General features: G+C 47.3%; 1 protein-coding gene across 1 annotated transcript in view; it reads right to left on the reverse strand.

The window, feature by feature from the left end:
- Positions 1-1599: 1599 nt before the first annotated feature.
- Positions 1600-26720, reverse strand: part of LOC147448966 (importin subunit alpha-9) — a 91100-nt gene continuing 65979 nt past the window's right edge. Inside the window, exons 7-11 of the mRNA XM_086521356.1 lie at positions 6748-6898; positions 6569-6650; positions 6203-6261; positions 5804-6109; positions 1600-2292 (exon numbers count right to left, since the gene is read on the reverse strand). Of these exons, the coding sequence (XP_086377482.1) occupies positions 2047-2292; positions 5804-6109; positions 6203-6261; positions 6569-6650; positions 6748-6898 (844 nt within the window). The 3' untranslated portion in view covers positions 1600-2046. The remainder of the gene's footprint in view (positions 2293-5803; positions 6110-6202; positions 6262-6568; positions 6651-6747; positions 6899-26720) is intronic.

Genomic DNA, 26720 nt, shown 5'->3' on the forward strand with positions numbered 1-26720 from the left:
TAAGATTGGAACTGGGTTGGTTGGTATGACACATGAGTATCAACTAGTGGTTTTCGTTTCATGCTAGACAACTCATGTTCACCGCATCTCTCGCAAAGGTGTATTTGCTACCATATTATGGTGGTGATGTGTGTGAACACAATGAAGACCGTCGTGATATTTTTTTTCCTCTATGTCCATCACTCTAGGGAAAGCCTTATCCTTGCATTAGCATACCCATTAATGCTACTTTGTGTGTTGTGTACTCTTGAGCTTCCTCTTCATCTTCTCCATCTTTGCTTGCATTTTTGTAGCCGTATTTCCAATAGAAACGACTTAGGTTTGTGACCTCATCGCCTTCCTTGAAAGTGGCAATGATGATTCTCATCAGCATATGTCTTGTATTTATCTTGTGCTTGCAAAACATAGTGGCCAGATAACTTCAACATATCCATATGGCCTTGGATAAAGCCCTTGACTTGTTGAAGTTTTTCAGTTGTCAATCCCACTGCAAGGTTGACAACTGCACATAAGCATGAATATAATAGACTTTGTAGTGAAATGCTTGGCACCGTTGTAAGTAAATTCCAAAGATGATAGATAATCCTCCTAACTTCAATGTTTCTTACTCTTGTATACTTTCAACACATACTCAAGCAACTGAACTTTGAGATGCAATCACTTACTAGTAGGCAGCCCATATAGCTTGAAATGATTTTCCATGAACAGCTTCATTGGAATGAAGTGTAAACTTACATTTATTAGACAACTGGTTCCCAATCATCCATACCAATCATTTCGTTGTATAGTAGCGCACACGTGTGCTTTGATTGGTAGGCCTTTAATTCTTCAAGTGTGACAACTATGAAGGGGATGGAGCCAGAGAGTCACCATTGGTAAAAAAAATTTCTTTACACCTCATCAGAAGGCAAATGAGAAGCAAAGGTGGTGTTAAGAAGCCTACAAAAGCATGAGAGTGTCCTTGGAACCTCAAAGGCCAATTATGTTGGGCTTTAGCTCTTGAATATTGAAGAGATGAAAGATATCTAGAGTTACAGCAAATAAATCAGCAAAGGGTAATCTAAAGTTAACTATATACATAAATCCAAACGATGATTATGAGAACCTTTTTTTTCTTTTTGTGGCCGTAGTTTTGCTGCGTTGTGGAAGATTAAAGAAAGAAAATCCCACTACCTTGCTTTAGAACTTGTCAAATATCATAAAAGTTATGTTCATTTAACTTATGACACTCTCTACACAAAGGTCTTGGATAACCTGTCTCCAAAAGTTAGCTAAAAAGCTTATGTTTGGTATGATGGCTTTTCCCTTTTTGCTTGTATATTGTCTTGATATTTTTCGTTTTTTTAAAAGGGAAATCGAAGTTAGAATCTATCTTTTTTGAGAATTTGTTAGGAAATACTATATTATGAACATATCCCTTGGTGTGCTTCCTGTGTAGACTTGTTTTTTGTTTGGCAGAAATATCTGTCCTTGCATTGCAACGTAGAGTTAAAATCCATCAGCACACATCGCAATGGCGTATATAATATGATACATGTGTATATGCTCACGTGCACATGCATGTGTAAATAGTCCTTGAGGTTTAAATACCCTAGAGTCTAGACCAAACATCACTCGTTTCTTGTTATTTTGTAGTACACATTTGGTTGCAAGTGTGCAATATAGAGTGAACAAGCAATATAGTACCAATCTGAGATTTGGCATCTCTCACATCCATTCTGTAGAGAGAGTTGTATACCCACCCACTTGGGAAATTCAACTTAACATGATGACAAAAATAGATCTCACGTGATCTGGATCTGCAAAGATGCTGCGGGAGGAGAGGTGGCCTAGACACCGACACAATGGAGCTCTTGGGCATCAATTTAATTGAACTTTTGCAAGCACAGCAAGGCGTCGTTCTGTCTTTGCAAAACCCTTGCCCTCTACACTCCTACAAACATGTGTGTTGGACAATTGGCTATAGGGGAGATACAGGTAGACATGGAACTACACAAATTTATAAGACCACATCTACCCAGAAATTCCCCTCTTGTAGAAAAAGCCTTAAGAATTGACTACCCAGCCTCTTCTCCAAGATGGATATTCTTCCCCACCTTTCAGGACCTCTGCAATGCCAGGACCATACTCTTCTTCTAGCCCATAATCTTCCCCATAATACTTGTCAATCAGCTCGTTTGCCATAGCTCGCAATTCGTCATTTTCATGGTACTCCAAGACCTCAAGTGCAGCCAGCCCCCCTTCTTTTTCCACCAGCTTTGGACCTTGCCCATTTGGTAGCCCCCTTAAGACCTGTAATGCAGGAACACCTCTCTCTCTCTCTCTCTCTCTCTCTCTCTCTCTCAAACACACACGCACTCTCCCCCTCCCCCCTCTCTCTTCCACACACAGACACACACACATCCTACACGCACGCACATACCTCACAGATAGGCTGTCCCTTCCCACTTACATAGCTATGGGGGGCACTTGAGCCCTCCCCCTCTCAAGGCACATGCGAAACACCTTTGAGCCTCGTTGAGCCTCTTCGAAGCTCTTGGGCTGTTTAAAAGTCTTCCTCTCCTCCCATAGTCTCAATGACAAAAGTAAAGTGGCTTCCCCCATGGCAAGCAAAGAGACCACATTTGTAGCCACCAACAACCGCCTCTCTGTATATGAAAGAATGGAGGCAGGAGGTGGAGGAATGGAGGAAGGAGAAAGTAACCTTGATCATCATAGGACACCCACCCTATGACAGATCATGGAGTCTAGAGACCACTTGCACCTGTAGCGGCACCAGAGGGTGGCAGATAGTCACAGCTTATGGATTTCTTCCACAAAACCTAAACCCTACAGCCACTCGTCACACAAACACAGAGAGGGGTCACCCTTGAGACATCAGAGCTAGGAGACGCCCCCTAGCTCCAAGATACATAGGTCTAAGTCTCCATTGCATGCAGATCCAGAAGATTCGGAGCAAACGTGAGATTGAGGCGGCTATACCTATGCAATGGGACCAAGTACTGAGGTGCTGCTACTATGCCAAAGCATGTGGGTTGGTGGGCTTACTTCGATGAGGATGTTCCTATCCTTTAAAAAAAATTCGAGAAAAAGATCCTTTCATTAGTTAATAAAACTGCCCATACGGCTACAATCACCTCCACTAGAGGTCTATATCAATAGCAAGGGGAGACTCTCCCAAAGAAAAAACAGAATATGTACAATGGGGGCTAAATCACGAGATGTGAGGAGGAAAGAGCCACACACGTGGATGGTAGTGCCATCGGGGTGCACCTTGGACCAAGGTGAAGAAGGGCCCTCGGCGCCAGATTCGCACGAAAGCCTCTCTACGCTCCTGCATGTGGTCGGAACTGCTCTGGAGTCTCTCCAACTGGCCCCTAAGAGTGTCGATCGGCTCCAACCAAAAAACACAAACCGTCTCTGCATGTGGAACAGGGCGAGCCTCGAAGATGCGGAAGCAGCGGGCCCGCCAAATGAACCATAGTGTCAGGCCACAGACGAGCTCCCAACACACACCTCTCTCACTGCACCACTCCTGGGGGGTAAGCTCTGTGGCAAGCTGAAGTGTAGGTCGACCCCCCTGGATCACTATCATCTTGCTGGTGGAAGCCAACTCAAACTCGAGCGCAAGGCCTGTAAGAGTGGACCACAAGCGTATTGTCCAGCTGTGGAGAGAGTTGGCATCAGCCGAAGAACCCGAAGCCAAATCTGTTGTACCATGGGGCAGTTCCACAGACAATGTCCCTAACTCTCCAAAGGATGACCACAAGCTGCACATGCGGCCAAAAAGCCACTGTGTACTAGCCAGCTCCCACCTGCTGTGGCTCTGTGTGCAACAAGCGTCTGGAACAAAGTGTATCTCCTCGGCTGTTTGGAGTCCCACAATCACTCCCAAAATACTGACAGGAACTCAGCGGTGAGACCCTCCTCCTGCCAATGCAGTGCTGCAGCAGGACGAGCCTCCCTCCATGCTGCCAGTATGTGACACCCCAGTCGAACTATGTACTGAAAGAATGGGATCCCAGGGTGATCGACTAAAGAGAAAAGGTCTCTCCAGAACCACTCTCTAGGGTCCCACTGCACTCGTGCCAGAGGGCAGCTCTCCCAAGCCCAAAGCCGCCAGTGGTCTGTCTCAAGATCTGTAGGGTCAGGATCTAAGACACAAGTCCTCCCTCTGATACCTAAAACTTGTATCCTCTGAAAGCAACACTCTGCAACCTGAGGAGCCTCTACTGAGACTCTTTGAAGGCGACCCTCGTCCTGGATCTCAAAGAACATGTGAGCTACAAACTCCGAGCAAGCCCGAACTGCGATGAGGACCTCCAATCGCGTGAAGTCACACATCCATCTGGGAGTTGCTGTCTCTAGTGGGATGAGCCACTCAACTGGTAAGGCCTCTGTAATGTCTTGGCACATGCTCTGCACACCTCTCATGCCCCGTAGCTAGATGCTTTGAGCCTCCTTGGACAAACCTGAAAACTCTATCCGGGATTCCAGTCACCAAGAGTGTGAGCTGGGACCCTCTCCCATGGGGCCCCAAGAAACATGTGGCCTACTATCAACCAGGTGGCCTCTCTGCGCGTTGACCATGGGGTTCCAAACAAGGGGCTTCCTCAAGCGCTCCTCCGTGCAAATGGGCTGATGCTGCTCTAGGTCACTCCTCAACTGCTCCCAGGATCTAAGCAGGCTCGCAGCAAAACGGTCCTCTAACCTCCTGCTCAGACCAACTCTACGCATCTCTATGAAAATCCACCTGATGGAGGGGCTCCAGGGGCCTCATGTATGAGGCACCCGAGCTCGAAGTCGATGAAGCAAAACTCCTTCTAGGGCTCCTCCCCTGGAAGCAATCCTCTGACTACAAACTTCCCAAGAAGGGCTCTGCTCTGTTGTGTTGGGTCAATGATTCCCAGTCCCCCCCTGAGAACATGGTAAGGTGATGACCTGCCAGGCTACTTTAGCTCGGGCGAACTGGGTGTCGTGCCCTGACCAAAGAAAATTCCTGATCAGCCTCTCCAACTGAGCCTCTCCAACTGGCTGATACAAGAGCTCGAGAAGATCCAGCAAGATGGAATGTACCACATAGTGGCCAACAGCGCCTGGTTGGCCACTACAACTCTGCCTGCCAAAGAGAGCCGTGCCGAACTCCAATGCAGCAACTTCCTCCTAATGGACAAGTCCAGGCCAACTTGACAACCCTAGTATCAAACTGCAGTCCCTCGGGGAATCCATCTGAAACCCTCACTTGGCGACCAAGCAGGCGTAGGAGCACTGCCAACCGAGAAAGTTTGGCTGTCCAATGGGGTCCATGATCGTGGCTCATGCAACTTCTAGGAGAGCACCTATTTTATGAGGGTCCCAACATTGTCCAGTGTTGAAAAATCTCGTTGTGCCAAAGTAGACAAAATTTTTCTATAGGTGATTGCTTTAAAGATCTACAAGAGGCATTTAATCTTTTATAAGTGCTGCTTGCTATAAGAGCGCTTTCTCTCGCTTTTGGGAATTACTGCTTTGTAAGGGATAATAAGGATAGCTGAGTAACCATGCAAGTATCGACACATAGGAACTCAATCGTCATCTACTCGTACCTCGGGTATCCAACGTATCGCTTTACTTAAAACAGTAAACAATGCACAAAGTTGGAAAGATTGTAATAGTTGATTCACAGTTCTTTTTAGCTTCACTCAGCAACTAACACATCAAAAGTATTACACAAGAATACAGAGAAAATAAGCTAGCTCTGGTCTAGAATCACAGTTCAGCGAACACTAATTAAAATTATTATGTATATGTGTTGGCAACTCACCAGCTCTAGAAACTGCAGACCCAACCGAGAGGCGTCCAAATCTGGAGACTTCACAAGGTTGATAAATCCGGGTAAGCATCCCCTCTCAACAAGCGTGGTCAAATGCTCTATAATGGGTTGTGTAATTTGAAACTCTCCTGCAGGCATAACAGATAAGTTTCCTAGTGCATATGCAACTTCTTTCCTCACATCAAAAGTTGATGTTGCCAGCAGATGGAGCAGGGATGGGACAACTCCACTACAGAAAACCAGCTGTTTGTGCTGCAAGGAGCCTGCTACAATATTTGAAACTGCCCAAGCCGCCTCCTACAACAATGAAAACGGACTTCACAGTTTAGTTTTGAAAATTATATATTGCAAGCATAGGTAGCAGGCTCTGTGATGCTACTCCAAACAAACCTTTTGTAAGGTACGGTGCTCACTCCCTAGACAGCGGACCAAACTCCCCAAGAGTCCTCCTGCAATAAAAACAGCACGCCAGCATGAGAAAGGACATTTGGTCACAAATTTGTATTATAGATTGTGGAATTGAATAAACACCGACACTCGGTGAAACATCACCAAAGGGGGCCAACATCTTCAATTTCCAAAAACCAAGATTTGCAAAAATGACCACAAAGAAGGCTGAAGGCAGCTGTGAAGGTTCGACTCCAAACAGTTAAACAAATGAAGAAGTCTCACATGTAAGCGGTGTTTTAAGGTAAGTGGCTTAACACTCTTCAAGCTAACAGATACAGCTTTAACACGCAAGGTGCAAATATGGACCTGGTAATTCCTTCGCTGCGTCAAACAAAGCGTCAGTGTTGGCATTATCCCCTGCAACCAGGTTACCTATACTCCTTAGGACCTGCATAATGATTGAGGCAGGCACAAAACTGCTGTACATCAGACAAGAAAATACCATTTCTGTAATTTCAAAATCCTGATTGTTGATGCTTACTAACAGGTGTCAACAATGGAAGACTATCTGACGATGAAATCCACTTTATGAGAGGAGGAAGAAGACCCGACTTGATTAAGATTTTGGTATGTGACTCTGCTAGAGAAGTGATATATACCACCACCCAAGCAATCTCCACAACGAGCTCTTCATCTCTAAAAACCACAATAATTTTCAAAAAAATTCTGAGGGCCAAACTCATTCATTGACAACTATCATCATTTCTATGTACAAGTACAAACCAAACTAAACTGCAAACATTTTTGTTCGCAATACACAACAGGCTAGTAGTTTAGGAAAATATGCCTGCCTTTAATATGAACAGGATTTTGATATGCCTGCCTTTATAATATGAACTGGATTTTGACCTGGATTGCAAGTACTAGTATAATCACTTCTCGTGAGTGATCTGAGGGAGGACACAAAGAAACCACAATCTACAAAACTGGGGAACACTTTATCACTTCCAACAACTTGAATAACAAAACTGAAACAGAGAGTGAAGGGGGAGAGAGAAGATGTCTTAACGGCATGCCCCTATACACAGTTGGTAGCCTTGAACTGCCACTCTCAGCGCACATATCTCTTTACCAAATTGAACTCTTCTCGTACAAGGATTGGAGTGCTGAAATCCGAAAGTTGGTGCTCATGCAATCACACAGGGTCAATCTGCAAGCAATTTCTTTGTGTGCAAGTGATGCCGCAGAGGGTTGCTTTTATAGGCCCAGAGGACTTGAAACAATAGCAAGTCCCCAAAAAAGCAGGGGCTCTCCAAAAAGAGCTCCCCCCCTCTGATTTGATGCAATTTTAAATTCAAATTTTAGAAAGAGAAAATCAATAGATTAGAGAGAGAGAGAGAGAGAGAGAGAGAGAGAGAGAGAGAGAGAGAGAGAGAGAGAGAGAAATGAAATGAAATGTTATATTAACGTCTTCAAAAGGCCAAAATGACCTATGAGACCAAAAAGTTACAATTGGTGAATCTGATACCATGTCTGAGTACAGAAATTACAGAGTTACAAAGAACTAAATCTAAAACACTAAGGAGAAAGGAAATACGAGGGGGGGGGGGGGGTTGTGGGTTCAGATGAAATCTCTCATCGGTCGCTGTCGGATCTCATCGACCTCCTTCATGGTTAGTACTCTGGTTGGGCGTCTTGCATGTCGAGCTAGAGTGATATGTATCTTTTGTTGCAGCCTTCGTCGATAGCGGGAGACCCCCCGAGGTCGTGGACGTCTGGATCTACCAAGCTCCGTGGCTCGATCAAGCAGTGTACCTCTAGTATGAGTAGGCTCTGAGATCTGCTCTAATGATTGCTCCGTTGGCTCTTCTCTGGCTGGTGTAAAGAAATCTGTGATTCGTCTCTGAGACTGTCTTTCCTCTGATGTCCTCAGCAAGCTCTCCCTAAGTCTACGTAGCTCTAGCACGAACAATCCGAGACACCTCTGATCCTTGTATCTCATGACTCTAGAAAAAGGTCCGAACCCTTCTCTGAACAGGCAGTGGAAGCGGCCGCGTATCTCATAGTATGCCCGGCAGTGACATGTGTAGTGCAATTCTGTCTCTGGCTCTAAGTTACATAGGTCAATATCCTAGCTCCTGCCGGGGTGCGTCGAAATCGGCCAATTTCGATTTGGAGCTGATGTGAGGATGTGCGTATCTGTCCAATAGCGCATCTTATCCCATGAGATAAGTGTGTGTCCATCCATGTATGCAGCCCTAGTCACAAAGCTGTCCTCCGTGAGTTGGAGAAGATGCTCTCTGTAGAAGGCCATCTTCGTGCCGAGCTCCTGTGTCAGCTGTATCCATGTGCTCCTAGTATTTAGCTGAATCAGATCCTCACGTATGAGTCTGGTGATCTCTGTCCGTGTGAGGGACAGAGAGGGTGCATCCTGGGAGTATTGAAGCGGAGGTAATCTATCCATGTTGAGACCATGCGACTGAAACCATGCTGTCATCTGTGCATACCAACATGCTGTATCGCCTTGTAGAGCTAGTTGTCGAGATGACTCCAGGGCAAGCCGAGCGTATCTGTCCCTGGGGAGATCCCATAGACTGTGCATAAAGGAAACTGATCTCGTCAATGCCTCCACCAAGGGGGGGGGGGGGGGGGGGGGGGGGGCGCGGCTAGCTCGACTCGGATAATCTCATGTGGTACTGAGGCCTTAGCCCGAATCATCCGAGCGATCATGGAGACCAGAGGCCTCTCCATACATCTCCATCCGTTTGTGTTGCCAAATCTCCCTTGGTGGTCTACTGAGGGTCCCCATACCTGAACTCCATAGAGCATAGCTGGAGTCACTAGAGTGTCAAAAAGCCAAAGCTTTGTTCACGGTTCCTGAAACTGAACCTGCGAACACATCCTCTCCAGTCCTCCCAAAGCTGCATATGCTCTGATGCTCTCCTTAGTGACAACACCGGTCCAACGAAGACTACCCCAAGATAAGTATATGCATCTGTGTACTCCACAGTCTCTTGGCCATACATAAATGTGGGTGCCGACCTCCTGACCCACTGTGGTGTGGTGTTGAACACCATAACCTTGGTTTTCCCTAGATTGACAGACAATCCACTGTCACGAGCAAACGTATGCAAAACATCCAAATGACACGGCATCCCCTCTGGAGAGTTAGAAATTAGCACAATATCAGCATATAGTAACAACGGAATCCATGTCCCTGCTAGCTGAGCCCCCCTGTCCCCCTGACGCTCTACATAGTTTGAAAACTCATCCACATACATCCCAAAAAGAGTCGGGGATAGGGGACATCCCTGCTTTACTCCAACAGTGGAGAGGACCATGTGAGACATTCCCTCAGTGGTGCGTACCCACCCCATCACTGTCCTGTATAGAGCCAGAATCCCCCAAATCAGCTCTGTAGGCACACCCATGTCCTGTAATCTGCGTATAAGTCTGGCTCTCGACATTGTGTCGAAGGCTTAACGGAAATCCACAAAGCTACAATAGATCCTCTTGCCATGGTGTCTACCGTCCTCAAGAATAGCTGTGAGTGTCAGAATCTGGTCAAGAGTGGAGAAACTTCTCCTGAAACCTGCTTGCCCTGGTGCTCTTATGCCCTCTCGCTCTGCCCATCTACTCAGCTCCTGTTCAAGAATGGATGCATAAAGCCTAGCTAGTGTGTGACCAACCATGATGGTGCGATAATTCCCGGGAATCATGGGATCTCCTGACTTGAAAATAGGCACAATCGTGGACATACTCCAAGTCTCCGGGAAGCCTTCATACATGGCTCGATTAAACATCATAGCCAGGAGCTCTGCAAGCATATCTCTGGCATGGATGAAGTGCTCTGCTACCAGACCATCATGATCATGTGCTCTCCTTGTCTGCATCCTGTCAATATCTTTCCTTACCCTCTCGGTAGTAAAGAAAGAGCATGTCTCCGGGCATGTCTCTAGTGGGTCTGGCAGAGGTGGTTGTCCTGATACTGTGTAGAGAGATGTGGCATATTCCCCCCATGTCTCTCCTTGTCTTCATCCTAACAATATCTTTCCTTACCCTCTCGGTAGTAAAGAAAGAGCATGTCTCCGGGCATGTCTCTAGTGGGTCTGGCAGAGGTGGTTGTCCTGATACACTGGCGCCCCTTTCAGTATTTCTTTATTCAAATTAAGGTAGACGATCCGACCACTTAGCACAAGCTTTCACAAAGCTGTCCAAACCTGGCGAGGGCTGAAAACGCAGGTTTTCGACCGGATTTCGACAACATAACGGCGCAAAAACCCCTGTAGGTCAAAAACACCTGTCTAGGACGGATTCCCTCGATATCTGGAAGCTTTCTGGTGAGCTGTCACAGAAATTCAGCGGATTGTAATTCTCTGTTTTTCACTGCCGGGAGCCCAAATGCCTGTACACGCATCCCAAGGCTCTCACGAGGCTCCCCCGATGTTCCCTTGCAGTTTAGGTGCGAAACCCTAACCTGCAGAAAAACACAGCAGGCTGTAATTCCCTGTTTCGGATCGTTTTTAGCGGAGCGAACACGCCTACGCGTGTCCCAAGGGCTCCCGCACGCAATGGGACAGTTCCCCTGTGAATTGGACGAGTTTTCACGCGAGAAAACTCTCCAAACTCGCAATCTTTCGTGATCCAAACTCGCAATCTTTCGTGATGGAACTGTGCGTACCTGGGGGGATTAGCAATTAGCTAATCCGGTTCCTGTTCAGAAGGCTCTTGCTTTGGCAAACGCGCATAAACCCCCAGAACTGTACATAGGTCAAATGAGAAGCCCACTAGTGGGGCATAACATATTGTACGTAGGGGAGAAAGAGAGCAGTATGTAGCGTGCGGGGCATCACTCCCGTCACCATACTGTGCATAGAGGGCAAGGTAAGCATTCCATAGCTTCTGTACCTGCTACAATCCACCTGAGGCTGAAAATGGCGCCCCCTTTGTTGATATGCAGCTCGTTTTTGCCTCCCAGAGTCGCAGAATCGCTCACAGGCTAACACGTCGCCCAGTTTCTAAGTTTGGGCTTTCCCTGCTAAAAATATCTCAACTGGTGCGTCAGTTGACTTGGCAGCAGAGCAATAAAATGTTTCCCTTGTCATTCCAGAGCTAATGACACGAACACATTTTCCGGTCAAAAATAGCAGCTCCCTAAATTTTAGGAGATGCTTCCATGGCGTCCCTATCGGTCTCCTGACGATCATTGAAGACTACCATTTGACCAACATCTACAATGTGGGTTAATTTACTGGCCCCTTTCAACTTATAAAGTTGCAGTGACTTGACGAGTGGCCCAAATTCCAGTTTGGCGCACACGAGCTTCCATACTCATCAGAATTCAGTGCTAACTGGCCTGGGCAGTCCCTGTCTGACCGACCTAGATCCCCGATGTGAGAAACCCATTTGGCTGCAGCCGTTTCACACTGGCCATGCAATGTCCACTTGCACCTTTTCAAGGGTTTTGGGACAAATAAGTAAAAATAAAATAAATATATCTAATACTTATTTACGGAAGGCAACAGGAAAAATACACCTCCTGGTGACACACCCCACCCTTGAAATATTGCAAGCGACCTCGCTTGCATGCCAATAATACATGCAGATATCTCCTGATATCACATATATTCTATGATGGGAATCCAAGATATACATGCTTCCGGAAATGTAGCGTTGGACGATTAAACAATCCCACCAACCTGGCTACGACACATATATCAAGCATAGAAGTCTTCTAGTGTAGTCTTGAGCACAAACTTCTCTAGCTAAATTTTGTATGGAAAGAGTAGATGCAATTGCTTAACTACTCTCTTGAGCATCATGAACCATGCTCTTGCCTTGCTCCAAAAAGGCTGCATCAAGTCAATGTGGGTTCCATTTGAAAGGCTTCAAGATACAATTGCAATAGCTGAGGTGAATCAAGCAATTCAGACTCTTCTATCCATTTGGCATCTAATGATGGATAGTTCTTGAACTTCACCAAATAGCGTCTTGCAACCTTTCCTCTAACCTTTCTTTCTTTATGTGCCAATATCTGTTCAGGAACAAGGATTTCATCCAATTCTTCCACTTCGGGTTGTTCCTCATCAAGCATATTCTCTGGCACATCACCAACAAAGGGCCTTAGAAGGCTGACATGAAAAGCATTATGTATTTTCCAGCCTTCTGGTAGCTTTAACCTGTAAGCTACATCGCTGATCTTTTCTGAAATCTGAAAAGGACCATAATATCGCATACTGAGCTTAGGAAACAAGCGTTCCTTGCCTTTCCTTTTCCTTAACCTGGCCTTTTCAAAGCGCAAAAGTACCCAATCACCAAGTGAAAATACAAGTTCACGACGGTGACGATCAGCAGCTTTCTTTTGCTTAGCCTGAGTCTTCTCAAGAGCAATCTTTATCTTCCTGTATGTTTCATCCATATCTTGCACATACTTGTCTGCCTCAAATATCTTGTCCTTAGTCTGCAAAATGGGTGGGACTTTCTTTCCTCCTTCCACTATCTCAAATGGTGCCTTACCTGTTGATGTATGCACAGTGTTATTGTAAGCATATTCAACCAATGGGATATGGTGTTCCCAAGTTGCCTTGTGCTCTGAGACATAACATTTGAGTAGGTCCAAGATAGTAGAATTTGCCTCTTCTGGCTGTCCATCAGTTTGCGGATGAAACGAAGAAGAGAACTTGAGCGTAGTGCCCATGTTCTCAAACAATGCCTTCCAGAAAAGACTCGTCATACGTGGATCCCTGTCACTGACAATTGACTGAGGCATCCCATGATATTTAAAGATATTGCTCATGAATATCTTGACCATGTGTTCTGGCTTTATCTTCTTCCTAACAGGAATGAAATGGGCCTTCTTACTGAACCTACAAATGATAGTCCAAATCCCATCATTTCCTTCTTGCGTCCTTGGAAGATCAAAGATAAAGTCCATTGCTATACTTTCCCATGGCCTATCAGGGATCGGCAATGGCTGCAACAATCCCGGTTGCTTTTGTCTGTCAAATTTGACTTTTTGGCATACTAAGCACGATCTTACAAATGTGTCAACATCTTGACGCAAAGCTGGCCAATAGAAGAATGCCTCAACCCCTTTCACTGTCGCATCAATTCCACGATGCCCAGCATAAGGTGGAGCATGACTTTCCATCAAAATCTTTGGCCGTAACTGTTTAGTAACGCATAACTTTCCATGCATCATGAGAAAGTCATTCTTAAGCATATAGTGCTCATGATGTTGCCCATCAACAAGCTGGTCATAGATCCTTGCAAAATCTGAATCTTCAGCATATTGTGTCTTCATTTCGTCTAGTTCACAATGGTACGGAATTGACACTGCTGAAATTTGGGGCTTTCGTGACAACGCATCAGCCACCACGTTCTTTTTCCCTTGCACATGCACAATCTGAAAATGGAACATTGACAAGATGTTTGCCCATCGCATGTGCTTCTCAGACAACTTCGTCTGTGTAAGAAAATATCGCAAGGTTTGATGATCCGTTTGGACAACAAAATCAGCCCCTAGCAAATAGTGTTTCCAACTAGTGAGAGCATGAATTACTGCCAGCAATTCTTTCTCATAGACTCGCAAGTTCCTTTCAGTCTTCAAAAGAATTCTGCTCTCATATGCGACTACTCGGCCATTCTGCATTAGAACTGCACCAAGACTATGGCCGCACGCATCACATTGAACCACAAAAGGTTTAGAAAGATCTGGCAAAATAATTACCGGATCTGAAGTCAGCTTCTCTTTCAAGTGTTTGAACGCTAAAATTTCCTTGGCTGTCCACTTGAAAGTAACTCCTTTTCCTTGCAGTGCATGGAGTGGAGAAGCAATCTCAGCAAAATTTCGGATGAACCTCCTGTAATAGGAACATAAGCCTAGAAAGCTTCGAATGTCATGTACGGACTTCAAGTCTGGCCATGACCTAATTGCTTCCACTTTAGCGGGATCCATGCGTACCCCATCCTTTGAAACAATGTGCCCAAGGAAGTGAATCTCTTGCAAAAAGAATTCACTCTTCTTCGCATTAATGAGTAGCCTGTTCTTACGTAACTCATTGAAAACTGCACTCAAGTGATCCCTATGCTCCTCTTCAGACTTTGAGTAGACAATCATGTCATCAAAGAAGGTACCCACGAAGTTTCTATGTGGTCTAAAAATTCTGTCCATCATTCTATTAAATGTGGCAGAAGCATTTGTGAGACCAAATGGCATGACAAGAAACTCATAGAGACCAAATGTTGTCCTGAACGCAGTCTTATGGACATCTTCTGGTCTAATGCGTATCTGATGATACCCGCTCTTTAGGTCTATTCTTGTAAACAATGACGCTCCCTCAAGCCGATCAAGAATGTCATCTATCCTCGGTATGGGGAACCTGTTCTTGATAGTATTCTTATTCAAGGCGCGATAGTCAATGCACATGCGCCATGAACCATCCTTCTTCTGCACTAAGAGTACAGGTGAACAAAAAGGGGATGAACTCGGCTGAATCAGCCCATTCTCTAAAAGCTCGTTGACCTGACCCATAATCTCTTTCTGCTAGGCTGCACTAACCCTGTATGGTGGTCTATTCGGTGGACTAGAACCTGGCACAAGATCTATAGTATGATCCTCAGGTCTCTCAGGAGGTAACTCCCTTGGCAAAGAGTCCGAAAAACAATCACTGAAACCACTCAAAAAAGTTGACCTGTCTTTATCTAAGGTAGACAAATTAGATACAACTTGAGGTACTTCTTTTGCAAAGATCAAGTACGCAGAAAGATGATTCTTTATTACAGATGAAATAGCAGAAGCAGAAACAACTGGAACAGACTCGCCTTTAAGCTTTACATCAAGGACATGAGTCTTTCCTCTATGTACAAGGGTAATCTTTTTGTTGTAAGTATCTACCATAGCATGCAACCTGTAACACCATGGGATACCCAATAACACATCACAGCCCTCAAGTGGCATAATATGAAACTCTTCCGCATCGACATAACTCTGAATGTGCAGACGAAGCTTTCCCAGAATGGGAGTAACAGGCTATGAATGTCCTGGGCATGCCAAACCTGCTTCGCCTGTCATACCCATCTCCTCTGCATGAATGCCCAATTTTGATGCCAATTCTGGTGATATGAAATTTGCACGGGCTCCTGGATCAAAGAAAACCAGCATTGTCTGGTCTCTAACTTTGCCCCAAGCTCTGCACAGCTCCGTGGCATCTGTGTTTAGCTGGTCTCCAACCAAATCTGGAACAAGTCCACACTCGGCTTTGGCTTCTTCCCTTTATGGTCTGACTTGTCATCCTTATCCTGTGACTTCTTCTGTGGGCACTCATTTGCAAAGTGTCCTTCCTGTTCACAAATGTAGCATTTCTTGGCCTCCCTAAGAGCTTTCCTTTCTTGAAAAGTTTTGCCAGAAAAATGCCTTTTTTGTCCTTGTCCTCGTTCCGAAGAAGATTTAGACTGCTTCTTGGACGTATCAGCTTCTTCAGTGGAGGGCTTCTTTGTGGGAGGCTCAGAAGGCTTTGCTGCAACATTGCCCTTGGCTGAAAACTGTTTGCCTTGGGACCCTTTCTTGTGGCTATTAAATCCATCGGAATCTCCCTTTGACAGATTGCTGGCCACTCTTGCATTCTCTATCAACTGAAACATATTCATGACAGTAGTCTTTGTGCAGTAGTCCCTGATTTTCTTAGGCAATCCGCAACAGTACTTCTCAATCTGTTCTGACAATGGCACAAACCTGTAAGAGGTGACCGGCAACAGTGCGGCCCAAAACTGTTTATTGTACTCTTCCAAATTCGCACACTGTTTAGCATTCAACTCGTGCCATTCTGTCATCACATCCACTTCAAAAGTGTTTGTCAACCATGCAGGCGCAAAAAGTTGTTTGAATTGGACCCACGTTGTTGGGGCTTGACCCTGGTTCAACAATGCGGTCCACCATTGGAGCGCATTCCCTTTCAAGAAAGTGGCAGCCTTGCGTATCTTTGAAGATTCCGTGAAGTTTCCTCCATCATAAGCTGCATCGAACTGCTATATGAAGGTCAAAGCCTTCAATTGGTCTTCAGTTCCTCTGAAAGTTTCAAACTTCACTCCCTGCCCACCTTCCTTGTAATCCTTAAGCTGACTCAAAGGAGCCACATTATCATAAACAGGTGCCTATAACAGTGGTGCTCCATGAGTGTTCATTCCAGCACCCGCATCAACTGTTTTCCCTGTCATATCTGCATTTTGTACGCATGGCTGCGAAAAACCAGCCATACCAAATTGTGTTCCAGGCACTCGAAACTGACCATAGGCACCCTGAAAACCTGGTTGGACACCCATGTTCGCGTACATAGGGTTACCCATGCCTGTTTGCATTGTCCCGAACACATTCCTTGGCATATAACCTGTGGAAGGTCCAGCCATAGCTTGAAACACTGAACCACCTCCAAAATAACCAGGATAAGTATTAGGTAATGGAAGGGTCTGACGCATAGCCTGTTCATTGCTCCCTTGACCATTCACAAACGGTTCGTGTCCAGCTACAGCAAGTTGCTTTGGATCATTGGACACCGCTAGTTGCTCAACCACATGGGCTTTCCCTCGAGCATCATGAGTCCTCTGCGCATTGGAAATCTCCTTTTCCTGCAACGGCTCAGTCATGCCTTGTGTAGGAGGCTGAAAACCCTGTGTCGGAGCCTATAAGAATTCCTGCATCCTTGGGTTGTTAGCCAACTGCTGAAACATGTCCATGCAACAACGCAGTTGAGTTCTAAACAACCTGTCCTCTTCTTGAAGAGTTGAAGGAATTTTCTCTGTGCCATGTTAGGGAGATCCATCTTCAGGTACTTGGTCTCTCTTCTCTGCCATATCGACAAGCTCTGTGTTGCTTTCACCCACAACAATCCACGCTGCACTTTTTGAAGAAAAAGTGACTATCCCGTCGATGGAACCATATAACCGGCCCGTACAACGTAGAGGGCGGTACTATATCAATTACCTGTTAACTTTACACAGAGCACTGAGAAGGGAAGAGAACACAGTTACGTCCAGCGACTAGAATGTCACTGCGCACACGAGACCGACACCCTGTAGGCCTCAAAGATTGGCGCCCTTTTCGGTATTTCTTTATTCAAATTAAGGTAGACGATCCGACCACTTAGCACAAGCTTTCACAAAGCTGTCCAAACCTGGCGAGGGCTGAAAACGCAGGTTTTCGACCGGATTTCGACAACATAACGGCGCAAAAACCCCTGTAGGTCAAAAACACTTGTCTAGGACGGATTCCCTCGATATCTGAAAGCTTTCTGGTGAGCTGTCACAGAAATTCAGAGGGCTGTAATTCTCTGTTTTTCACTGCCGAGAGCCCAAAAGCCTGTACACGCATCCCAAAGCTCTCACGAGGCTCCCCCGATGTTCCCTTGCAGTTTAGGTGCGAAACCCTAAACCTGCAGAAAAACACAGCAGGCTGTAATTCCCTGTTTCGGATCGTTTTTAGCGGAGCGAACATGCCTACGCGTGTCCCAAGGGCTCCCGCATGCAATGGGACAGTTCCCCTGTGAATTGGACGAGTTTTCACGCGAGAAAACTCTCCAAACTCGCAATCTTTCGTGATGGAACTGTGCGTACCTGTGGGGGATTAGCAATTAGCTAATCCGGTTCCTGTTCAGAAGGCTCTTGCCTTGGCAAACGCGCATAAACCCCCAGAACTGTACATAGGTCAAATGAGAAGCCCACTAGTGGGGCATAACATACTGTACGTAGGGGAGAAAGAGAGCAGTATGTAGCGTGCGGGGCATCACTCCCGTCACCATACTGTGCATAGAAGGCAAGGTAAGCATTCCATAGCTTCTGCACCTGCTACAATCCACCTGAGGCTGAAAATGGCGCCCCCTTTGTTGATATGCAGCTCGTTTTTGCCTCCCAGAGTCGCAGAATCGCTCACAGGCTGACACGTCGCCCAGTTTCCGAGTTTGGGCTTTCCCTGCTAAAAATATCTCAACTGGTGCGTCAGTTGACTTGGCAGCAGAGCAATAAAATGTTCCCCTTGTCATTCCAGAGCTAATGACGCGAACACATTTTCCGGTCAAAAATAGCAGTTCCCTAAATTTTAGGAGATGCTTCCATGGCGTCCCTATCGGTCTCCTGACGATCATTGAAGACTACCATTTGACCAACATCTACAATGTGGGTTAATTTACTGGCCCCTTTCAACTTATAAAGTTGCAGTGACTTGACGAGTGGCCCAAATTCCAGTTTGGCGCACACGAGCTTCCATACTCATCAGAATTCAGTGCTAACTGGCCCGGGCAGTCCCTGTCTGACCGACCTAGATCCCCGATGTGAGAAACCCATTTGGCTGCAGCCGTTTCACACTGGCCATGCAATGTCCACTTGCACCTTTTCAAGGGTTTTGGGACAAACAAGTAAAAATAAAATAAATATATCTAATACTTATTTACGGAAGGAAACAGGAAAAATACACCTCCTAGTGACAGGTATGCTTCTGATGCTGCATCATGGAGCGTCTTTGTCAATATCTGAGTGAGTTCATCTAGTGGCCGTCCTGGCTCCTGGGTGCATAGCTTCCTGTATATGTGGTGGTGGCCAGTCCTAGCATTGAAATCCCCTAGTATGATAATGTCACCATCCTTAGAAAACTCCCATATGTCATTATCCAAAATAGCAAAGGGGGATTGTCCCCTAGGTGATGCATATATTGGCGTACTAGGAGGAAAGTAACAGATAGCAATGTAGAGGTATCTGCCCGTCTCTGCCCTGAGCCTCACCCACATGTACCTAGCATGCTCATCCTTGCGTGTTATATATATCAATGGCTGCAGCTCCTCCCTGAATAGACTGCCACTCCCCCTGAGCCTCGTCCTCGGTGTTCCGATCTGGTCTCTTGTCTGCGGGTTGTCTCCCATCTATACCCGCTCACATGTGGCATGGATTGCACAGGGGCTTGATGCGTCTCAGAGTAGAAGATGATGTCTCTTCTTGTGAAGCTATCCTCAAAGGCCCCTACATCAAGACGAAGTGACCCGTTACAATTCCAGGTTGCCATCTTTAGTGTGGTCCCATAGGTCTCGCATAGTCATGCGGGACGTTGCTCCAATATCACCTCCTTTCCATCTCTATAAAAATCAATCTTCCCCTTTTCCCTTGCTGCTCTAATTTCCGCCATTACTTCTTGCATATGAGCAATTTGCGAGAGGGTGAGGTCATCTCCAAGAAAGATGCCAGTCTTCTTTAGGGTCGGTCTCTTCTTCAGGAAGTCCTTCGCTTCCATGGAGGGGAAGCGGAGAATGAGTGCCCTTTCCTTCGAGGTTTCTCCGTTGCTCCCGCTTTCCTTTGTGCCCACTCTCCAGGCCCTCGTATGCGTCTGCTCGTTGACCTCCACCAGAGTCATGAGTTCTTTCACCTCTTCCTCCACATTATCTTGGTCTTTGAGGCCACATATCCTTACGTGTAAGGCCTGCACACGTCTCCTTTGTCCTCTTCTAGTGTCAAGTTGATGATGGTTGGTGTGGGGGTAGGGGTTATTTCCTTGCCTTTCCCTTTCTTGACAATCTCGATCCATTTTTCGGCCTATTTTGCTTTTTGTTGGGTCTTTGTGATGACATCTACCCACGAGGTCGTCATTTCTTTTCGTTGCTCCCCACCTTCTTTGATGGCCCGCACTTGTTCCTTAATCCTGTTAAGCTCTTCAATTACTGAGGATTGAAGCTCTCCCTCTTCGAGGACATTTTGCGATCGCACCTCTGCAAGCTCTTTCTTGAGTAGTGCGATTTCCTCATGTTGGGCCTTCACGCGATCCTCGAGTGTATGTATCATGCTTTCCTGTGCTGCCACGCGCGCGTCGAGTATGTTGATAGTACCTAGGAGGTGGCGGTTGATCATGCTGATGGACTCACTCAACTCTTCTTTGCATTTTTGGATGGCATCCTCCATCGGGTCATCTTTGCCATTCTGCTTCCTCATGGTCGGAAGGCCGCCACAGGAGGGGGAGAGGGATATAGGAGTGAAGGGAGAGGCACGTAGCTATTCTCTCTCTCTCTCTCTCTCTCTCTCTCTCTCTCTCTCTCTCTCTCTCTCTCTCTCTACGCGGCTAGACTTTCTCTCTATGCGCACAGGATTTTTTTTTTCTCTCTCTCTCTCTCTACGCGGCTAGACTTTCTCTCTATGCGCACAGGATTTTTTTTTTCTCTCTCTCTCTACGCTTCTCACCTCTCGCTCTCTACGCTCTGCCCTCTTTCTCTCTCTACGCAAATTCTCCTCTTTCTCTCTCTACGCCCTTTTCCCCCTCTTTCTCTCTCTACGCTACTTTTTCCCCTCCCCTCTTTCTCTCTCTCTACACGCTAGGTTAGGGCAGGGACAGCGCGCAAGCGGGGGGGGGGGCTGCAGGGGTAGCGCGCGAGCAAAGGGCGGGGGTGAAGGGGCCGCGCGTGAGTAGGGGGCGGGTGTAGGGGCAGCGCGCGAGCAAAGGGCGGGGGTGCAGGGGGCAGCACGAGAGTAGAGGACGGGGGCAGCAGGGGGTGCAGTAGGGCACGCGACGGGAGCGGGGCAGCAGGGGGGGGGGGAAGAGCGCGAGGGGGTGGGTGGGAGCAGGGATGCAGTAGGGGCGACGGGGGCAGGGCAGCAGGGGGGGGGGGGGGGGGGCTTACTCGCGTTGCAGAGGGTTGCCATGACTTCCCGTTGCTTCGAGCTGCCATGGCTTCGCGCTGTAGAGGGCCGCCATCGCTGAGAGAGAGAGAGAGAGAGAGAGAGAGAGAGAGAGAGAGAGAGAGAGAGAGAGAGAGAGAGAGAGAGAGAAGGGTAGAGAAATGAAATGTGAGAGAGAGAAATGAAATGAAATGAAATGTTATATTAACGTCTTCAAAAGGCCAAAATGACCTATGAGACCAATCTGTTACAAAATGGTGAATCTAATACCATGCCTGGGTACAAAAGAACTAGAGACTACTACTAGAATCCATCCTCATCTGCACTCTGGATATCGAGAGAGTATGGCTCGAATCCTCTACTGTAGTCTCCGTCGATGTTGTGTAGCCCTTCTCCTCAATCGTGGCCATCTGGATCTCCGTAGCTCCAGTGCTCGGTCGATGAGAGTGCCGGTAGTGGTCGAATGAGTGTGGGTAGAGCTCTGCAATGATGACTGTTCCTCTGGCTGTCCCATATCTAGTGAAAAGAAATTTGTAATCTGTCTCTGGGACTGTCTCTCTCTATCTCTCCCCAATAAAGTATCTCTATATCTGTGTAACTCAAGTAGATATAGCCCAAGACATCTCTGATCCTCATAACTTATGACCCTAGAGAAAGGACCGAAACCCTCTCAATAAGCAATGGAAACGGCCCTGTATCTCATAGTACATTGTGCAATGACATATGTAATGTGGCTCTGTCTCTGGCTCTAACTGGCATAAGCAGCATATCTTGATGTCTGCTGGTATCCCTCTAAATCTACCAGTCTCAATCTCCAGCTGATGTGAGGATGTGCGTATCTGACCAATGGCATACCGCAAACCATGAGACATGTGTGTGTCCATGTAGCTGGGTCGAATCACAAACCCATCTCCTGTGAGGTGGAGAAGATGCTCTCTATAGAAAGCCATCTTCATGCCCAACTCCTGTGGCGGCTCTATCCATGTCCTCCTCGTATCCAGCTGGATCAGGTCCTGGCGAACGAGTCTAGTAAATCTCCACCCATGTAAGAGATATCGAGGGTGCCTGAAGAGAGTACTAGAAAGGGGGCAGCCTATCCATGGTGAAACCATGTGTCTGAAACCATGATGTCATCTGTGCATACCAGCATGAAGTGTCCCCCTAAAGAGCTAACTGTCTGGAAGACTCAAGGGCCAATCTAGCATATCTGTCTCTAGTAGTATCCCACAAGCTGTGCACAAAGGAGATCTGATCTGGTAAGCACCTCAATCTCCATAGGAGGGGCAGCTAGCCCTGCTCGAATGATAGCGTGGGGCACGGAGGCCTTGGCTTTGATCAGTCGAAAGTTCATAGATACCAAGGGCCTCTCTATACGTCTCCAACCATCCTGGCCTACAGAAGGTCCCCATGTCTACACCCCATACAACATAGTTGAGGCTACTAAGGTATCAAAGAGCCATAACTTTGTCCAAGGTTCCTGGAACTGAACCTGCGAACGCATCCTCTCCAAGCCTCCCAAGGCCGCAAAAGCTCTAGTCAATCTAGTCTCTACTGCTCTCCCCAAAGACAACCCCAAGGTAAGTGTATGCATACTCTAGTGAAGACAACCCCAAGGTAAGTGTATGCATACTCTACAATCTCTTGACCATATGTGAAAGTCGGTGCTGATCTCCTGATCCACTGTGGTGTGGTGTTAAACACCATAACTGTTAGAGTTACATCTCCGGCTGCTTCACACTTCATGTTGTACGGCTATTATGGTCCGGGTTGGCCACCCATGTCATGCACTTAGCCTAGGGTCACATGTGCACATTGCACATGGTCATTCCTTTTTCCATTCACCACACCCACATTGGATGGTTTTATACCTTAGGGTATTTTTCCCATGAGGGTCGTGGGGCCTTTTATCTCATGAGGTCGTGGGGGCCTTGGGGCCTAGTATATATGCTAGGCCCACCCCACATGTATTCATCATCTTTGTACACTTACGATAGTAGAGAGGTTCCATTGGGAACCCGTTTACCCACTCTCTCTCCATTCCGGCGTTGGCACTTTCTCTCTCTCCATCGCCATTCTCACATGGTATCATCGCCTAGGCTGGGAGCATCTCTACATCAGCGTTTGAGGCATCAGTAGCGAGCGCTCATCTCCCCCTTGTGTTTCATTGCCAAGGATCTGCAGCAGGAGTGCTTGCGTTTTTTTCCAAAGGCAGCTGCGTTTTCTACTTGCTGCGTTTTCAGCACCTACCCCTTGCGTTTTATCTTGGGATTAACTCTTGTGTTTTTTCCTCATCATCGTTTTGTGGCAGAGAGATAAACTCCAGCGTTTTTTTCTCTATTGGTCTGACTTTTCCCTCATTGCTCAATTGGTGCTTGTGTTATCTCATCAACACAGTTGAAGGGTCCCTCGTCTGTTGCAGTTGGCTTCAGAGTTCCCCTTCATTCCCTATCTTTACCCCTCATTGCCCCTCATCGGCCGGGCATTAACCTCAGCGGACAGCGATTTTCAGCTTGCTATTTTTTACAGGTTTGCTGCGTTTTTTCGCACACACGAGATGAGGTTCAGCGATCTTGTTGGTTCCCCTGTACCCTCTACTTTGGGTGTTTTTACCCCTCTTCCGGTGCAGTTTCTGGACCAATTTCCTTGCTGTTTTTCTCTCATTTCAGCGCCTTCATAGGCTGAGATACACAGAGTTACTCAACATCCGCTTCTGCAGCATTTCCATCTTGTTTGGAGACGTACAAGCTTGCTGTTTTTTACTGTTCAGCAGTGATTGTCAGCACCTTAGCAGTTGCTCTTGGGTAGACAGCTTGCCTGGCACTTATCCTCTAGCACGGTTGCTCACAGTACCCTCACATCGACTTGATCTCTCTGCTTTCTGGGCATACGCTTCCGCACAGAGATTGACGAGACATGGCTGCCCCTGCAGCATATGGTTTTACGGTCTTTGCAGAGACCTCCAAGCTGGATAATTCCAACTACAGTGTTTGGAAGACGAAGGTGAAGACCCTGATCACCTACAATGGATTCTGGGATTGGCTTCAGGACAGCACATTGGCTACGAAGCCGGTTCTTACTCCAGGATCTGTTTCACAGGCAGATATTGATTCATGGGTCGACACTGACCGTCAGGTGTACACTTTTCTCCTTATGAACCTCTCTCACACGGTTCTACAGGAAGTTAAAGCGGAGGAGCACGCACACAAGCTTTGGCAACGCATTACGGAATTGTTTGAGGACAAATCAGTTGCCAGTTGTCTTCGGCTAGAGCGGGAGCTTTACCTCCTGCAGTTCAGCCACTTCAACTCACTTCTGGGGTTGACTCGCAAGATGCGGGAGATCTGGGACGACCTCACACAGCAGATGGCCAAGCACTTGCTCTTCAAACTCCCTCCTCGATTTGATTCCTACTACCAGGGGATCATATGCTCACGCCCCGCAGCCCCGCCTACCTAGGAAGAGGTTCTTCCCGAGCTCATGCAGATTGAGAGCCACTCCGAGTTTCGGGCCGGAGGAGCTGTTGGCGCGGATGGTGCATTGCTGGCTAAGGGCAAGGACAAGGGAAAGAAGGCCCAGACATCAGATTCGGGCGAACCTTCTACGTTGGACGACAAGAAGAAGAAGAAGAACAACAACAAAGACATCGCGTGCCATTATTGCAAGAAAAAAGGGCACAAGCAAGCGGAGTGTCGGAAGAAGAAGCGGGACGAGGCTGACAAAGCTAAGAAGAACATAGCTTCCACGGCGGTGACGACTGCCAAGCCATCTGAGGGGATTTCTCTTGTTGCTGCTACCGGTGCGGCATTGACTTCTACTCAGTCTGGAGCATGGATTGTGGACAGCGGTGCTACCGCCCACATGACTCCTATGAGGGACTGGTTCAGTTCCCTTACAGCTACGTCAGATCAGACTATCACTCTTGGTGATTCCCACACGGTACCGGTCTCTGGTACAGGCCACATACCCATTTTCAGATCTTCGACCGACCCACAATACAGTGCTTTGGAGGCTTTGTATGTACCTCACTTAGCCTTCAACCTCCTTTCAGTGGCTTCACTTGATTCACAGGGGGCACAAGTACTATTTGGAGGAGGTAAGGTTGTTATCTCCGACTCTGCTACTGGCACAGTGCTAGCCCATGGTGAGCGAGACGGCGCCCTCTTCAAGCTCACAGCACTACTATCACATGGCTTGGTATCTTCTTCATTGTGGCATGCCAGATATGGCCACTTGAACTATTCCTATATGCAGCAGGCATCCAGGGAGTCCTTGGTTGATGGGCTTCCTAGCATTCGCTCTCCTACGGGTGTTTGCACAGCTTGCCAGATGGGCAAGCAACATCGTGACGCCTTTCCGAAGCAGGCCGAAACCAGAGCTTCGAGACCACTAGCCTTGATCCACACCGGCATTTGTGGCCCTCAAGCCACACCTTCCTTCAGCGGAGCCCTCTACATGTTGGTGCTAGTGGATGATTTTACGAGGTACACTTGGGTTTACTTCTTGAAACTCAAGTCGGAGTGCCTATCCTACTTCAAGGATTGGAAGACTATGGTGGAGAAGGACTTAAAGATTGTCTCTCTTCGCTCAGACAATGGAGGTGAGTTCACTTCCAAGGAGTTCGCGCAGTTCTGCAAGTCGGAGGGCATACAGCGCCAGCTGACTACTCCTTACACTCCATCTCAAAATGGAGTGGTCGAGCGGAAGAATCCGACTATTGTTGAGATGGCTCGGACGATGCTCGAGCATGCTTCTCTGGCTCGGGTTTTTTGGGTAGAAGCTTGTTCCACGGCGGTCTACCTTCAGAACAGGTCGCCTATATCAACAGTAGCATCTATGACCCCTTATCAGGCTTACTATGGACGCAAGCCCTCTCTGGCACACCTACGCGTGTTTGGGTGTCCGGCCTTCGTGCATGTGCCGAAGGAGAAGCGGACGAAGCTGGATCCTAAGTCCAAGAAGATGATCTTCGTTGGATACAGTAAGGAGTCCAGTGGATTTCGCCTTCATGATCCGGTCACCAGGGCCACTACAGTGAGTCGTGATGTTGTCTTTGATGAGCAGTTCATCGGCTCTTCAGAGGGGGCGTCTACTTCGGAGCCTTCTACATCGACACCTCTCTCCCTTCTCGCACCAGTCAAGCCTCCACCTCCACCTCCACCACTACCTAGACCTCTACCACAGCAGCCAGTACCTACCTTGGATCATGCTGATTCTAACACCGACTCTTTCCAGTCTGCAGATGATGCTGAGGACCCTCCAGAGGACGTAGCGGCAGCACCTCAGGAGCGACTTGTACGTAGTTGGCTTTATTCGACAGTTTCTTCTTCTGGATTGACGGAGTTACCACAGCCGCAGGAGCCTGGGCAACCTAGACGCTCCGCACGCCTTCAGCAGCGAAGGCAGGTATACGAGGGCAACGAGTTCGTGAACTTTGCTCTCATGACGCGGATTTCTTTTGCGGCCCCAGAGCCCTCTTCAGTGAAAGAGGCCCTTGAGTCTAACTCTTGGAAGCGTGCGATGCTTATGGAGCTCGACGCTATTGAGCGGAATGGTACTTGGAAGCTTGTTCCTCGACCTAAGAAGCGGAAGATTGTTGGGACGCGTTGGATCTTCAAGACGAAGTTCAAAGTCGACGGTTCCATCGAGAAGCACAAGGCGAGACTTGTGGCCAAGGGCTATGCACAGCGCCTTGGCGTTGACTTCGACGAGACTTTCGCTCCGACCGCTCGGATGACTACTATACGGATGTTACTCTCCTTAGCAGCCCACTACGGCTGGCCTATCTATCAGATGGACATCAAGAGTGCCTTCCTCAACGGTACTCTTACAGGGGAGATTTATGTTGAGCAGCAGCCGGGTTTTGCGAAACCTGGCT

Source organism: Adiantum capillus-veneris, chromosome 10 (genome assembly GCF_014529385.1).
Source record: "Adiantum capillus-veneris isolate H3 chromosome 10, ASM1452938v2, whole genome shotgun sequence".
Lineage (NCBI taxonomy): Eukaryota > Viridiplantae > Streptophyta > Polypodiopsida > Polypodiales > Pteridaceae > Adiantum > Adiantum capillus-veneris.